At 33.9% G+C, this 15,339-nt stretch overlaps 1 protein-coding gene and 1 non-coding gene across 3 annotated transcripts in view; one reads left to right on the forward strand and one right to left on the reverse strand.

Moving 5' to 3' along the window:
• Nucleotides 1-15,339, reverse strand: part of ITPRID2 (ITPR interacting domain containing 2) — a 42,442-nt gene that overhangs the window by 17,202 nt on the left and 9,901 nt on the right. For both annotated transcript variants that reach the window (XM_049773558.1, XM_049773559.1), the window contains exons 8-10: nucleotides 14,332-15,035; nucleotides 5,483-5,555; nucleotides 1,071-1,159 (exon numbers count right to left, since the gene is read on the reverse strand). In XM_049773558.1, coding sequence (XP_049629515.1) covers nucleotides 1,071-1,159; nucleotides 5,483-5,555; nucleotides 14,332-15,035 — 866 coding nt within the window. The remainder of the gene's footprint in view (nucleotides 1-1,070; nucleotides 1,160-5,482; nucleotides 5,556-14,331; nucleotides 15,036-15,339) is intronic.
• On the forward strand, nucleotides 8,518-8,576 carry LOC126009928 (U7 small nuclear RNA). Its single transcript, XR_007496091.1, has one exon. It is a non-coding gene; the product is annotated as a U7 small nuclear RNA (small nuclear RNA).

Below are 15,339 nucleotides of genomic sequence, written 5' to 3' on the forward strand. Positions count from 1 at the left end.
GGTGTGGCCCAAAAACCAAATAATAATAATAATAATAAAGATTCACAAGTAAACACAAAAACTGCATTTCTTTTTTTCCCCCAACAAGAAGCTTTATCTCTCTCCCAATATTGCCCTACTGAAATAGTGTCCTTTTGGTCAAAAATAATTTCTTCAACCTGAACAACCAATCACATTCTCTCCATATTAGAGTAAGTATACCTCCAATTCTAACCCAGATATTTCCACATCAAATACTCCTCTTAGACAAACAATACTACCCATTTATGTCCATATAAAAAAAGAAAAGATTTGTCACCCTATGCAATAATCTGTATTTAAAAACAGGTTTTGTTTCATTTTTAAACTACAGTCCAGCCTCACTGCACATGTACATGTCTCACTGTACATGAGAACCACTCAAGCAATCATTTCCAAATAACCAAATTCTCATCCTTTCATTGATAGCTAGTTTTGCAATTGAAAGTCTCTCTTCCATATCCCACTCTGTTCTATGTGCAGGATTTGTGTTTATAAGTCTTCTCAGAAACTTTTTCTGTCCTAAATAATATTTGAGAGGCTCTTTTGTGGGAGTGATCTGATCTTCTCTTCCAACTTTCTTTAAAATTTACTTATATATTCATTTAAACTTTCTCATGAACATTCTATACACTCCACACATAACTAGTAGCCTCTTAAAGATAAAGATATAACTATCCCTTGAATAAACTAATACCCTATCATTGAATTAGTATAAATATTCAGCAGCTATATCCACATTTAATGCTAATTATCAAACAAAAGTTAGTGTCAGATAATAAAAAGGGTAAAATAAAAAGGGTGAAAATAAAGAAAAAATCAGACTAGGTTATTAATGAATATGTTTTACTATTTGTTTACTAGTGGCTAACAAATGAAGAAAGCGTGTTTTGCTTTATTTATGAAATCTAAAAATTTGTGGTGATATTTATGTAACATTTCATCCATAAAATTTTGAAAAAAAGTTTATACAGATTTCGTCTCAAAGCATAGGTACTGAAAAACCACCTAGATATGAGGTATATCATGTTTACTACAGTAGAAAATGTTACCTGCAGATGATTGAGGGAGAGACAGTCTGTTGAATCTTCTGCAAAACCACTGCTATCAGAATGCTGACTTGCTGTACGTAACAAATGATCTACCAAAAGAAATGTAGTTTTATAAACATGCGCAGTATAGCTCCAATGAGTACAATATTACTACAGATATGATTCCCAACAGTTACATGATCAGCAAAATTGACTCCTTCTTAGAAAAATATGCATTACTTAACATAAAATAGAGTTTCAAAATACAGGAGTAAAATGAATTCTGCAAAAAAACTGAATCACATATTAGAAAAACTGTAGCTAATTAATTAAATCTGTTGCTAATTTTGCAATTAGAAAATCTTTGTTGTTAATTTAGTTCTAATTATATGGATTAGATGAATCCAATTCATGTCTTGGAGGACAATTGGCTAAACAAAAAAAGCTCATAAAAATCAAAGCCCCAAAGTAAAATCATTTCGATTATGAAAATATATAAGGGTACTTTAGTATGAAAAATAAAATTAAAATAGAAAGTAAAAAAACACATTATTTTTCTAGTAAGAATACAATTAAAACCAACAGTAGATAATTTGTATGCAGGTTACTTAAGATCTCTAATGTTTAAAAATGATGCCAACAAAATTATAAGACAATTATTTCTTAAAAATGACAAGAAATTCCAACAGGTTCAACTAACAAGATAAATGTACATAAATTCTACATTTTCTGCTTCCAAACTTTTAATTCCTAATTAATGTAACTTTTTTATAAGTATAAAGCCAAGTCAAGGGCCAAGGCAATCATGCAAATTTGTTTGCCTTGCACAGATAACCCAGTTTCTATCCTTGATACCCCATACTGTCTCTCATTTAGCCAGGAGTGAGTTTTAAGCACAGATCCAAAAATAAGCCCTCAGAACCACTGAGCCTGGCCAAGAAAAAAGCCAATTCTGACAAGCATATCTACATGACTAAGAGGGAAGATTTTGTAACTATTACAGTTACTAAAAAGAGGCTCCATGAAAAATCAAATTCTGCAGAACACTAAAATTCCACATTCCTTTAAGCTTTTGATGAAATATAGATCTTATTACGTTTGAAAACCAAGTATCAATTAAAGCCTGCCTGAATTTGAAACATGGTCCACTACAATCTCAACTTAGAGAAATATAGAATATAATACTGTTTTCTCATTAAGTTTATAATAATTCTGTAATTATCCTGTAACATTTTAAGTTAAAGTTATGTACAACGAAATATAAGGAATTATTCTATATTCTTTTGTAACTTTATGTATGCCAAAATAACAGAATTGCAATTGAAACAACTGAAAAAAAATTTGCCATTGTATCAATTAAACATTATACACACTGAGAGAAATAGAATGCCTGTGTCAAAGACAGGCAGGGGGTTGGGGAGGAGAGAGATGGGGGGCAATGGTGGTGGGAAGGTTGCACTGATGAAGGAGGTTGCACTTTTTATGACTGAACACAACTACAAACATGTTTGTAATCATGGTGCTTAAATAAAGATATTATAAAATAAAACACCATTATACACACTGAGAAAATGATTAATATCTTATCCCATAGCAATTATCACCATAATTACAGGATTTGCAGGTTTTAAAAACAAAGAATCAATTATGAGTCTCCTGAAAGCAGAGGATCTTATTTATTCTTCTTTGTTTCCATTACGTAGAACAAGCTAACAATTAAAAAAATGTTTGCAGAATGAATCAAGTATAATTATTCTCTTAAGGCAACAAAAGTAAGTGCTCATTAAAAGGATGAAATGACAATGCCTTTATGGTTGGGCAAAGGGCAGTTTAGTTGTCAGAGCACAGGAAAGCCAGAGTGTCCAGCCCCACTCAGCTTCTCTCTGTTAAGAACAACAACATCTGTAGTGGGATCCATCTTTCCATGGTCAGCCCAGTCTCAGTTCACTCAGATCAGGTAACAGTAAACTGAGTGAGGAGTCCACCAGAAGAGAACAGGGAGGTCTAGGTTCAAGATTTGGCTTCAGCACTAGAAGCAATAATTTTACTCCACAAAAATGAATATTCCTATCTTACAGGAACTAAGTAGAATGAAGGTGTGACTATTCTTTGAATGATAAAACTGTTTAAATTTATAGAGATATTTCAATCTCACCAAAGCATATAAACATCCACATAAAATATTGAATAAATATTAGATCTCAATATAACTGAGAAGTTAAACATTATTTCTAATAACCACACAAGAAAAAACATATATAAGAAGTTAACATTAAGTGAGAACTAAGTAAAATATGAAAATTTTATATGTCCTATATTGCTAAAATAAAATAAAATTTAAAAATAAGGTGCTCTTTCTCTGTTAAACATTTTTCTATGTACAGAAAAAAAATTGCACAAAATCATGTTGAATTAATCTCAACATGAGATGCCAAATGTTACTATGTGACACAAGTTGAGACACCTTTTTGGTTTTCATATGTCAATCCAATATTAAAACCTATTATAGATTTTTTGTGAAGTATTTTTTAGAAAATGCACTAAATGCATTTTTACTAAACTAGTGAAAGAAATACAATCCAAGTGATTCCAATCTTGCAACTATAAGTACTAACATACTTGCATATCACATTATCAAAATTTGTAAATATTGTGAATATTTCAAAAATACCAAAAAAATAAGCTATTCTTTCTTATGTACACAAAATTATTCATTTTTAATAAAAGTAATTCATAAAATGTTAACATCTTTACTTATGCCTTATAAAATAATGGACAAGATATGATTAGCCCCCACCCGAATACATACACTTCAAGATCTTCAAGTGATATTGCTTTTACCTCTTTGGACACAGAACAAGGTTTTTTCTCAATATCTCCCTTATTTGTTTATCTATAGCAAACAGTCCTTCATGACTATTAACTTTACCTTATAGTTCAAAAACACATGCAAGTATTTATAAATACTAACAGGAAAGTTAAATAAGAAAGTTCATTTTATGGGCCCGGAGAGATAGCACAGCGGCGTTTGCCTTGCAAGCAGCCGATCCAGGACCAAAGGTGGTTGGTTCGAATCCAGGTGTCCCATATGGTCCCCCGTGCCTGCCAGGAGCTATTTCTGAGCATACAGCCAGGAGTAACCCTTGAGCACCGCTGGGTGTGGCCCAAAAACCAAAAAAAAAAGAAAGTTCATTTTATGTCCTAGTAAGAGTATCTCTTGTTTGTAAGTGCCATATTGCAATAAAGGAAGCACTATATGCAAGTAACTTCACATTAAGTCAGAGACAGAAGATAAAATATAACTTCCTACTCTAAAATATATGTATGTGAACATTTTGTTTAAAAAACATGCTGGGGCCGGAACAGTGGTGCAACTGGTAGGGTTTGCCTTGCAAGCGCTAACTGAGCACAGACCCCAGTTCGATCGCCTGGTGTCCCATATGGTCCCCCAAGCCAAGAGCAATTTCTGAGCACATAGCCAGGAGTAATCCCCGAGCATTACCGGGTGTGGCTCAAAAAGCCAAAAACAAACAAACAAACAAAAAAACAAAACAGAAACAAAAACAAAACCAGGAACAAAAACAAAAACAGCTGTGTGGTTTAGAATGTGTAAAGTTTTAAAAATAAGTTAAAGGCCTACCTTGAATGATTTGAACTTCTTTCTCATTATATTTCAAGCATTTTGTGAAATTAAGAAAGACCAGACATGTTTTTCTCATTACAAGTTACAAGTGAAAGAAATGGATTCAAAGGTTCTTGGTCAATAATTAATAATTCAAGACTAGGATATTATGTTCAACCACTCACCTTTGAGCCATAGTTTGAGTTTAACTAGTTTTAACTATTGCTAAGACATTTGTAATTTCTTGCATTTTTGTATATTATAATTAGGAGCATATTTAATAAAAAATCAGAGGTGAGGGGCCGGCGAGGTGGAGCTAGAGGTAAGGTGTCTGCCTTGCAAGCGCTAGCCAAGGATCGCGAACGCAGTTCAATACCCCCGCATCCCATATGGTTCCCCCAAGCCAGGGGCAATTTCTGAGCGCTTAGCCAGGAGTAACCCCTGAGCATCAAACAGGTGTGGCCCAAAAAAAAAATTCAGAGGTGAATGAATAACAAGTATAAATTTCAATCTTAATAGTTAAAAATAAGCACTATGCTGTTCTTCCTATGACTTCTTACCTAGGCCTTAAGTAGGATATGCAGGGCTGTATGAAAAGGTCTTTAGAGAATAATCAAGTTATTATTTTATGACACAGAAGCCTTCAAGCAAATACCAACCTATAATCAACCATAAACAAGTATGCATACCCTCCTTACACTTACACATGCATGTACTAAAAGTACTGACAGATTATCCCCCTTTTCAAAATCAACTGAACACACTTTAAGCAATAATTTGCTCAGGAACTAGAGGATACTGATGTGCTTACCTCTCTTGGATTTGTTAAGACCTAGCTGATAAGTGGCTGGAACATGAGGAACTTCTCCCTCTGTACTTTGAACCTAGAAAAGAATTTAAATGAGTTAAAAGAATCAATAATAAAGAATAATAGCACTTGACAATCATTTACTAAATACATATAAAAGTCTACCAAAGCTTTACATTTAAAAAAGAAAAGTGAGATATCTCAACTAATGTCCCCTTTGTAAATCTTGAGTTGTCAGGAGTTGAATGCATGAAGTGGAGCAGAGAAACCGTCTTCCACAAATGGTGCTGTGAAAACTGAGCAGTACATGCAAAAAACTAAAACCATTAATTTCAAGTGGATTAAAAAACTTGAAATTTGACCAGAATCCATAAAATAGACCCAAGAAACATAGGATATGGTCCTCCATGTTGTCGTCAATGATTTTACTCCACTGATAATTATGAAAAATAAAAAATAAACAAATGAAACTACCTTAAAAGGTTTTGGCAAAAGAAACAGGTTAAAATTTAAAAAAAAATCAGTAATAAATGAGGGGGAAAAGTCACACTATACATCAGTTAAAGGGTTAATATCCAAAATAAAGCCCACATAAAGGTCACAACAAAATTAAATAAGGGCTGGAGCTAAAGCACTTAATTGCCTTGTATGTACCTGACCAGAACTCGATCCTTGGTACCACATATGGTTTTCTGACACCCACAAGGAGTAACCCCTGAGCATAGCTAGGAGTAAGCCCTTTGTCCTGCAAGCTATGATCCAAAAATGAAAACAACAAGTAAATTAAAAATGTGAAATAAACAATAATCTCATCAGAAAAAGGTGATACTGCCTGAAAAAGGACATAGGAAAGGATAGTGAGCAAATGAAAAAGTATTTGTTATTATCAGTGTAATGCAAATCAAAAAGTCAATTAGGTATCATCTCATACCCTTGAGTATGGCATATATCAGAAAGACTGGAAATAATCAGTGTTGACAGGGATGTGGTGAAAAAGGAACCCTCCTCATTAACTGATGGGAATGTCTGGTTCAGTCTTTGTGAAAACAGTGTACAGAGTTCTCAGAAGTAAAAATAGAGCTTTCATATGAACATGCAGTAATATTCCTTGGCATCTACTCCAGACAAAAAATTAAATCAACAATAGATGTACACTTATATTCATTACAGTATAAATACAGACACTGGAGTATTATGCCGCTTTAAGAAAAAATTTAATCTTGCATTTTGCAGCAAGTTGAAAGAAACTAAAGGTTATCATATTAAGCAAAATAAATCAAAGAAGGACAAATACATGATTTCACTTATTTGTATTAGGGAACAGATAGTATAGAAAAGTTATTAAACCCTTGTCCTTGGATTATACAGTTTGGATTACCAAGTAATGATGGAGAAGAGATTGGAGGGGAGGTAACAAAGGGACAGTAGTGGAAGGTCCTGGGCACTTTGGTGGTGATAAGGTATTGTTAAGTACATCAAACTATAAGTATTAACACTATAGTAACCTAAAGCATGTTATTTAAATAAAGCATGATAATAAAGAATATTTTTAAAGTTGTCATTAACTGAATCTACAGCTAAAAAATAATTCTCTAGATAGAAAATTTGTAAGGTCATTCCCAGGAGAACTATTAATTTATTTACCACAAATATGACATACAGGTCAGATAATTACAAGTCATATTTTTGAAAAATGTCACATCATGTCTCCATTATAAAATTTATAAAATACAACCAGTTTTCAGCCACCAGAAACCAGTCATGTGTAGAACAGTGATACTCATAGGAGTAGTACATAGATAAGCAGAGTTCATTATAGAACTAAAATGTTTGAAGATCTTAACCTTACATTCTCTCCTAAATCTGTTTTAAGATAGTATACACAAAACTCTCTTGTGTCCTTTTTCCCTATCTGCACACACTACATGATCTAGGAAACTTCAGATTCTTTATTTCACATCTAGCCTTCAAAACTAAATATTCTCTTTTTTTCTTTTGGGGCACAGGCCCTGTTGTGCTTAAAAATTATTCCTTGCTCTGCCTTAGGGATCATTCTTGGGTGGTATCATATGGTGTGTCTGGGATCAAATGAGGAAAGACCCTGTGTAAGACAAACACCCTGCCCACTGTACTAGCCATAGGTCCCATTACTCTATCTGTTCCAACATCTAAAATAAGATTAAGCTTTTGGGCAGGGATATTGTTAATTCCCACATTTATCCTTCAATAATGATTGGTAACATCCTGCTTATGTAGTCAAAGGAAGATCTTTAACCTTGAACAAATCAAAAAAGAAATGAGCTTTAGATAGATTTCTGATAGTTTAGAGCTACGAGTTCAATCAAGAACAGGAAAACATTTACAGAAATGAAAATGAAATGACCAAAAAGTTCAAAGGATAAAAGCATATATTGCAATTCAAGTAAAAAAATTGATTCAATTTGTGATCACTTTGTTCTAAACAGTTCCATGAATTCAGGTTTAAGCATCTTTTGCAAACTCAAAGCACCTATAAATCATATGTAGAATAATTTTTATATTCAATATTAATACCTAACATCATAATATAGTATTTAAAACTGGAAAAACAAGTTCAACAGGAAAACCATTGTTTTGTATATAAAGAAACAAAATGCATTTTCTTTTTATATTCAACAAAAGACTATTATTAGACTATTATTAACTCAGCCTAGTTTGTTTCAAAGACTTCGTCAAGTAATTATCAAACAGATCAAAACATATAATAAAAAGCTAAGTGTCAGGGCCGGAGAGATAGCATGGAGGTAATGTGTTTGCCTTGCATGAAGAAGGTCAGTGGTTCAAATCCTGGCATCCCATATGGTCCCCCAAGCCTGCCAGGTGTGATTTCTGAGCCTAGAGCCAGGATTAACCCAAGCGTTGCCGCGTGTTACCCAAAAACAAACAAAAAATAAAAAATAAAATCTAAGTGTCTCTTCAATTATAGTCTATAAATCTCAGCTTTGACATAGCAACATAGTAAACAAATTATTAATCCCTAATTAAAAATAAGAATTATATAGTGTTACAGCTCTTTTAGAATTTGTTCAGCAGGCCTGGTCTCCACCGGAAGGCCCCCCAAAAAAGAATTATATATTCTATTCTTCAAATTTATAAAATCAGTAACAAAATAGCATAATTTTATTGACTATTCTCAATACCTTCAAGAGGTATGTCAAAAATAAAACAAAGTCAATATGAACTGCAATAAATTTAAAGTAGAGGGTACTTAAGGGAAACGAAAAAGAAATGTTGACATATTGACATATCTTACTAAAACTACTAAACTCAGAATTCATCTTCCTACTTAGCAAAATCATCAATCATCAGTTGAAAACAGAAACATCTGCCAGTGATAAGTGGTTGGATTTCTTAGCTTACTATATTTTATTCTTACAGTTGTACAAAGGAAGTAATTCAAATTCAAGATGGAGTATACCACAGAAAATTATAAAACAAACACAGGATTAAGAATTTTTTTAGCATGATTTCCCTATTCATTGGTTTCAAATTCTCATTGAGAACTCTGGTCATTTGCTAGAAAGTATCTTCTTTAACAGTAAATAAAAAATTAATAATTGAAGGGAGTGGGGATAAAAAAATAATCGAAAACAACAGCTAGTTATCCTATTTTCTCTAATCTTTGGCTAAGATTAAAACTTTTCAAAATAAAAATGATTATAAAAAAGCTCCAGTACACCTAAACAACAAAACTCCTTGGTCTTGTGTTTGTAAAGATAACACTTTATGAAAACATTAATCTATACATTGGAGTTATATCAGTTAAGCCTTAATAAAGACCATATGTTTTAAAATTAGTGATCTGTGGTAGGGCAGGCAGCAATAGTTTTTAACTATTTTAACACTTATTCTACTAAAATAAAAATCTAGATACAATACTGTGTCCTACCAGCAGCAATGTGTGCCATGGCTTCAATGTTTGGTTAACGTGCGTTAATATTCTCTGCAGCTTAAAAATATTCTCTTTTTTAAAAAAGAAAAACCAAAGTAAGAGTCATTTCAGTAAGTCTAACTTAAAAAACTCAAGGAAAAAAACATTAAAATAATCGTATAAGGCTATCTATGTATCGATTTGAATTTGTGTTCAATGCATGGCTCTCTGACCTTCGGCAAGTACAGTATAGTCAAAAGTAGGTTTGAACCAGGAATGTGGCTTATGGTAGAATACTTGAATAGTATGTGTGAGGTCCTGGGTTCAATTCCTGACAAAACCCTGAGCAAGCCTTAGCCAGTGAGTTAATAGTAACCCTTGATGCATCTAGATGTGTCTCCAAAACAAAACAAAACAAAGACAAAAAACATTTAAGGTTTGTATAAAGACCTGAATATAATAAGTCTTATTAGTCTAAAGGTATTATCTGAATTATTGTAATAATTATCTTTTCTAAACTGCAGATAATGATTTAAAGTCCTATCTCTCGTTTCTTTAGTAAGATAAAATATGATTTTATGTACTTAAAGTTGTAAAGAGTTACCATACATTTTTCTCTGACATCCTAAACTCCCTACACTAACATCCATCCACTATGCTGACAACCCCCCATCCCTCTCCCAAACGAGGTACTACATCAGAGTACATTAAAGTTCTCAAAAAGATTGCTTCAGGGCAGCAAGTTTCTTGCTCATCATAAAGAAAGAAAACTGATAATGATTTCGAAGTTCTTTTTCTGTGCTAGTTTATGATTCTATTAATATAATTATAAAATCCAGTTAGAAAAACTCAAATTTCAAGATTTTTCTCTTACACATACACACGGCTTCCTTTTCACGCCAGGTAAACAATTTTTTAAAAGGTAAACTTTAATGATTTTTAATTAATAACAATAACAAAACAGTAATAAATTGGGTTGTGGAGTAACTAGCTTAGTCGCATCAGAATTCATATTCTACTACAGACATAATACTTGCCAATGTCCAAAAGCATACATTTAAATTTGAAAGAATAAAGTAGGCACTTCACTATGAAATATCATAGATTTGGGATTATTTTAACTCTTACTCAAGGGAATAAATAAAAGAGAATCCTGGAACTTAATAACTAAAAACTACAAGTTACATTAGTTATATCAATAATCATTATGAAGACAGGCTTAGAAAGTGTCAGCCATAGAGGTAAGCTGGGGACACGGTGGAAGGGTAACTGGGAAAATAAGTTGTGGAAATGAATAATGACTGGTGAAGGGATTGGAATATTGTATGACTGAAACTCAATAATCAACTTTTTAACTCTAGCTCACTGCGATTTAATAATTTGTTAAAGTTACTTAAAAGACCAGTAATTTAAAGAAATCAGGTACACATTCAATAAAGTCTATAACTAAGTATAAATTTAGAGTAAGAAGACATAGAACAGACTATGTAAATATACAAAAAAGTTCTTTGAACATTTAAGTATAAAAAGGATTTCCCAAAACCTATGAGATGGATAACTGCTTACTTATGGGAATACAGGTTGACCTGTGAATTACTCAGACTACTAATCTATGGATTCAGAGATTTACCATGGCATATGCATTCCAAATAAATTGTTTTAAGAAAATAAAATATCAACCAGGTAAGTCAAATATAGTTTCTCCCCCAAAATTAGACCTATTAAAACAATCTACATTTTTATAGAGCAAAGTTTAAAATAATTTTGATATGGTTTAGTATTCCTATTTTTGCTTTAAGCATACAACATTTCTGTACCACATCCATCACCAGTAGTACTGCTGCCCCTTTAACAAAAAATCATAAATGATAGATTCGTTGATCTTTAATATTCTTTCTCCTCTATTTCTCTCCTCTCTTTCTCTTCTTTCTTTGTTCCTCCTCCTCCCCTCCCCTTCCTCCTTCCCTTCCCTCCTCCTCCTTCTCCTCTTTCTCTCCTCTCCCCATCCCCTCTTCTTCTCTCTCTCTCTCTCTCTCTCTCTCTCTCTCTCTCTCTCTCTCTCTCTCTCTCTCTCTCTCTCTCTCCCTCCCCCAAGATCTAGATCAGTCTGTCATTTGATTAACTCTCAATTTATTTCACTGCTTCACCACTATGCTCTTCTGCTCACTATCATATCTTACCTCCTGCCTTGGAGGAATCAAGCAGCAGCATCCACAAAGTCACCTCTGCAGCATTTTCCCAATTAGTTACCCAAAGCAGCTGGCTATCAGATCACCTACTTAAGAACTGGCTTACTGAAAGCATGTGTGAGCACAATCATATTTCTTTGCTATTTTTATACAAAGAAAGGTCCTGTCAGGAATGAAACCTCAAGGGAGAGGTGTGCAAAGAGAAACAGCAACAATCTTAAGTTTGCTCCAATAAGATTGTTCTCTTAGTATGTCAATATGATTCAAATCATGCTTCAGAGAAGAGGAAATTAAAGAAACACACAATTTCCCTTCTTTATCCATTGTTCTACATGTTCTCCTTAAAGTTCCCAAAGGAATAAAAACACCATTGAAAAATGGTTTATATTCATGTTTTAAGTATATTTGAAAAACAGTAACTTATTATACTTAAAATTCCTCATAATTAACTATGTAACTACAGTTAGCCATATAATCTATTTTAAAAACAAAAGTCTTCCACTACTTTTCGACCATTGAAGCATGTACTCTTGCAGCTGAAAAAAGGTAACTTGAATGCATCAATATGGCCTTACTTTAACAGCTACTGCCAGTAGAGGGAGCAAGAAAAGGAGCAGTTTTGTCAGTTTACTAAGTTGCCAGAGGTATTCTATCTAGCCCTGTAACATTTTGAACTATTGTTAAATTAAAGAATTCTAGGGGCCCAAGAGATAGCATGGAGGTAAGGCGTTTGCCTTGCATGCAGAAGGACAGTGGTTCGAATCCCCAGCATCCCATATGGTTCCCTTGAGCCTGCCAGGGGCTGATTTCTGAGCCTAGAGCCAGGAGTAATCCCTGAGCACTACCGGGTGTGAACTAAAAAAAAAAAAAAAAAAAAAAAAAAAATTCAAGCAACTAAAAGGAACATTTAAGAGTTTCTTCTCATTGGTCACTGACATCAGATTTGCCAAACATATACAAACATAATTTTAGACTTTTTTTTTATACTTTTACTGTACTCAAACAAGTAAACTTGAGCCAGAGATGTGCCTCAATGGGCTGGAGAGCATGCTATCCACCTGGGAGCCCCAACTTCAATAACAGCACCACAAGGTTATTCCTCCTTGGAGCACTGGCCCAAAACTAGATTCACCAATATTCTAGCACTGACCTGTGTTGCCCAAATATTAAAAAAAGAAAAAGAAAACTGGAGGTCAGAGATATATTGCTGTTATAATAGACACGCATATGGTCAACTGAGGTTCCCAGCATTCCTGAGCACCAAGTTAGGAGTAAGCTCTGAGAATGTCCAGATATGTGCCCTTACCCCTGCCAAGGGCAAGAAAGGTAACTCTTATCTGACTGGAATTAGAGAGGAACCCTAATTAAAGTCAAGGACTTATACCTTCATTATGAATTGTGAAATGTTTAAAAGAAAACAAAATTAAAAGGAAATAAAAGTGAAATGGAATCAAATGGAAAATAGTTATATTAATCTCTGAATTCATTATGAAATAAATTATACTAAGAATTAAAGGAAAACCTTAAAAATATGAAATATTTCAAAAGGCTACTCCTACTATACTTTTAGCCAACCTTTTTTTTTTTTTTTTTTTTTTGATTTTTGGCCACACCCAGTGGTGCTCAGAGTAACTCTTGGCTCTGTGCTCAGAAATCAATCTGGCAGGCTTGGGGAACTATATGAGATGGTGTAGATTGAACCCAGGTTGGCTGCATTGCAAAATAGTCAACCCTAACCACTGTGCTATCTTTTAAAATTAAAGTTTAAGTCTCACATACCAACAAACTTTACAATAAACTAAAAACACATACTCATATAAGATACTTAAAGGTATAAACAGAAGTATTTTCTTCTCAATTCACTAAAATAATGGCATGTAATTCTGAAGCTATTCTACAAACTTCCAAGAACCTGCTCATTTAACATTTATAGTCCCAACACTTTATCAAGTCAATAGAAGTACCTAGCAATCCAGTAGCAGAGACAGATAGAACATTAAACCCATTTGATTTCAGAGTCTGTATTTTTAAGTATTATGGAATACTATTCTGAATTTGAGTATGTTCTCTCAGGGTTTTCTCAGGACATCAAAACCATCCACTGAGAAAAAAGAAGAGGGACAGATCTTTGGAGGACCTAATAAACCACAGACTGCACTTGGCATGATACAGTCCTATGGTCACTTTTTGGATTATGAAGCACGAAATAAAAAAATCTGAAGGTTCTAAACTACAACGGCATTTCTTTTTTTTGTTTGTTTTTTTCGGTCACACCTGTTTGATGCTCAGGGGTTACTCCTGGTAAACACTCAGAAATTGCCCCTGGCTTGGGGGGGACCATATGGGAACCTGGGGGATCAAATCGTGATCCTTCCTTGGCTAGCACTTGCAAAGCAAACACCTTACCTCTAGCGCCACCTCACCGGCCCCAACGGCATTTCTTAATACAAATCTGTTAATCACTTTTCTTTTTCATAAACATTTTTTTGGTTGGTTTTTTTTTTGTTTGTTTGTTTTTTGTTTGTTTTTGGGGGGGTCATACCTGGTGGTGCTCAGGGGTTACTCCTGGCTCTAGGCTCAGAAATCTCTCCTGGCAGGCTCAGGGACCATATGGGATGCTGGGATTCAAACGACTGTCCTTCTACATGCAAGGCAAACACACCTTACCTCCATGCCATCTTCCCAGCTTCCATAAACCTTTTTAATCACTTTTCCCAACTCATTATTTGCAACATGGTGAGAAATTGACCTACCTCTTCCATTTCAAAGGAGTCCTTCTGCTGTACCATTATATTTCTTATGGATGGGTTAGTCAGTGGTCCACAGGGTTCTTTTTCAAGCATAGATATATGAACCATTTTCAAGTCACTGCCATTTCCCAGCTCATTGTGACTGGATATCTTGAAACCTCTGCCTAGGTCAGATTCTATAATAGCAGATTCCTCCTCCAGTTTATTTTTATGACTTTGAGTTGCTTTACTTTGTTCACTTTCAGTTCCTTGATTCAAATTACTATTTGCTTCATCAGAAACTATATTAATGTCAACATTGTCCATAACAGATGCTGAGCTACCTGATACTTCTTCTGTAACTGTAGCCAATACAGAGGCTGAGTCTTTCTTCTTCATAATTTTTTGAGTCTTTGGATCATTTTTATTGCCACTGTCTTCAATCACTGACACATTCACAATCTTTCCTTTCTCAGCTGCTGGGGAAGGGCTAGTAGTATCTCCTTTCTCTATTTTATCAACACATAAATTTAGTTTTGATAATGTTTTCATTAACCGATTTGCCGTGTTACTTCGGGTTAAAGGTGGAGGAGATTCTGTTGTCTCCTTAGTGGAGGTCACTGAGGACACGCTTCCAATTCTCTGCAAAGGAGTCCCAGAGACTTGGGAATATAAAGAAGAAAAGGCATTGGCCACAGTAGTGAGTACTTCAATTTGGCGAAAACGACCTACAGAAAGAAAAGGAAAATCATTTATATATTTACAAATATACATATTTAATCATTACTACAAAATACCAGTAAGATAAATATGAACACACATATATATACTTGCTCATTTACTGTTGTTAATAATTCCAAATCATAAAAATTATAAAACCAGATATTTTCCCCTTATCTAACATTTAAAACTTCTTTCCACAGTGAAGATTTTTCACTCTCATTAAGAGAATTCATGTTTTAAAAAATCAGAAGGGTGGGGCCTGAAAGATAGCACAGTGGTAAGACATTTGTCTTGCATGCAGCTGATCTA

The sequence above is a fragment of the Suncus etruscus genome, chromosome 5 (genome assembly GCF_024139225.1).
Source record: "Suncus etruscus isolate mSunEtr1 chromosome 5, mSunEtr1.pri.cur, whole genome shotgun sequence".
NCBI classification, from domain to species: Eukaryota; Metazoa; Chordata; class Mammalia; order Eulipotyphla; family Soricidae; genus Suncus; species Suncus etruscus.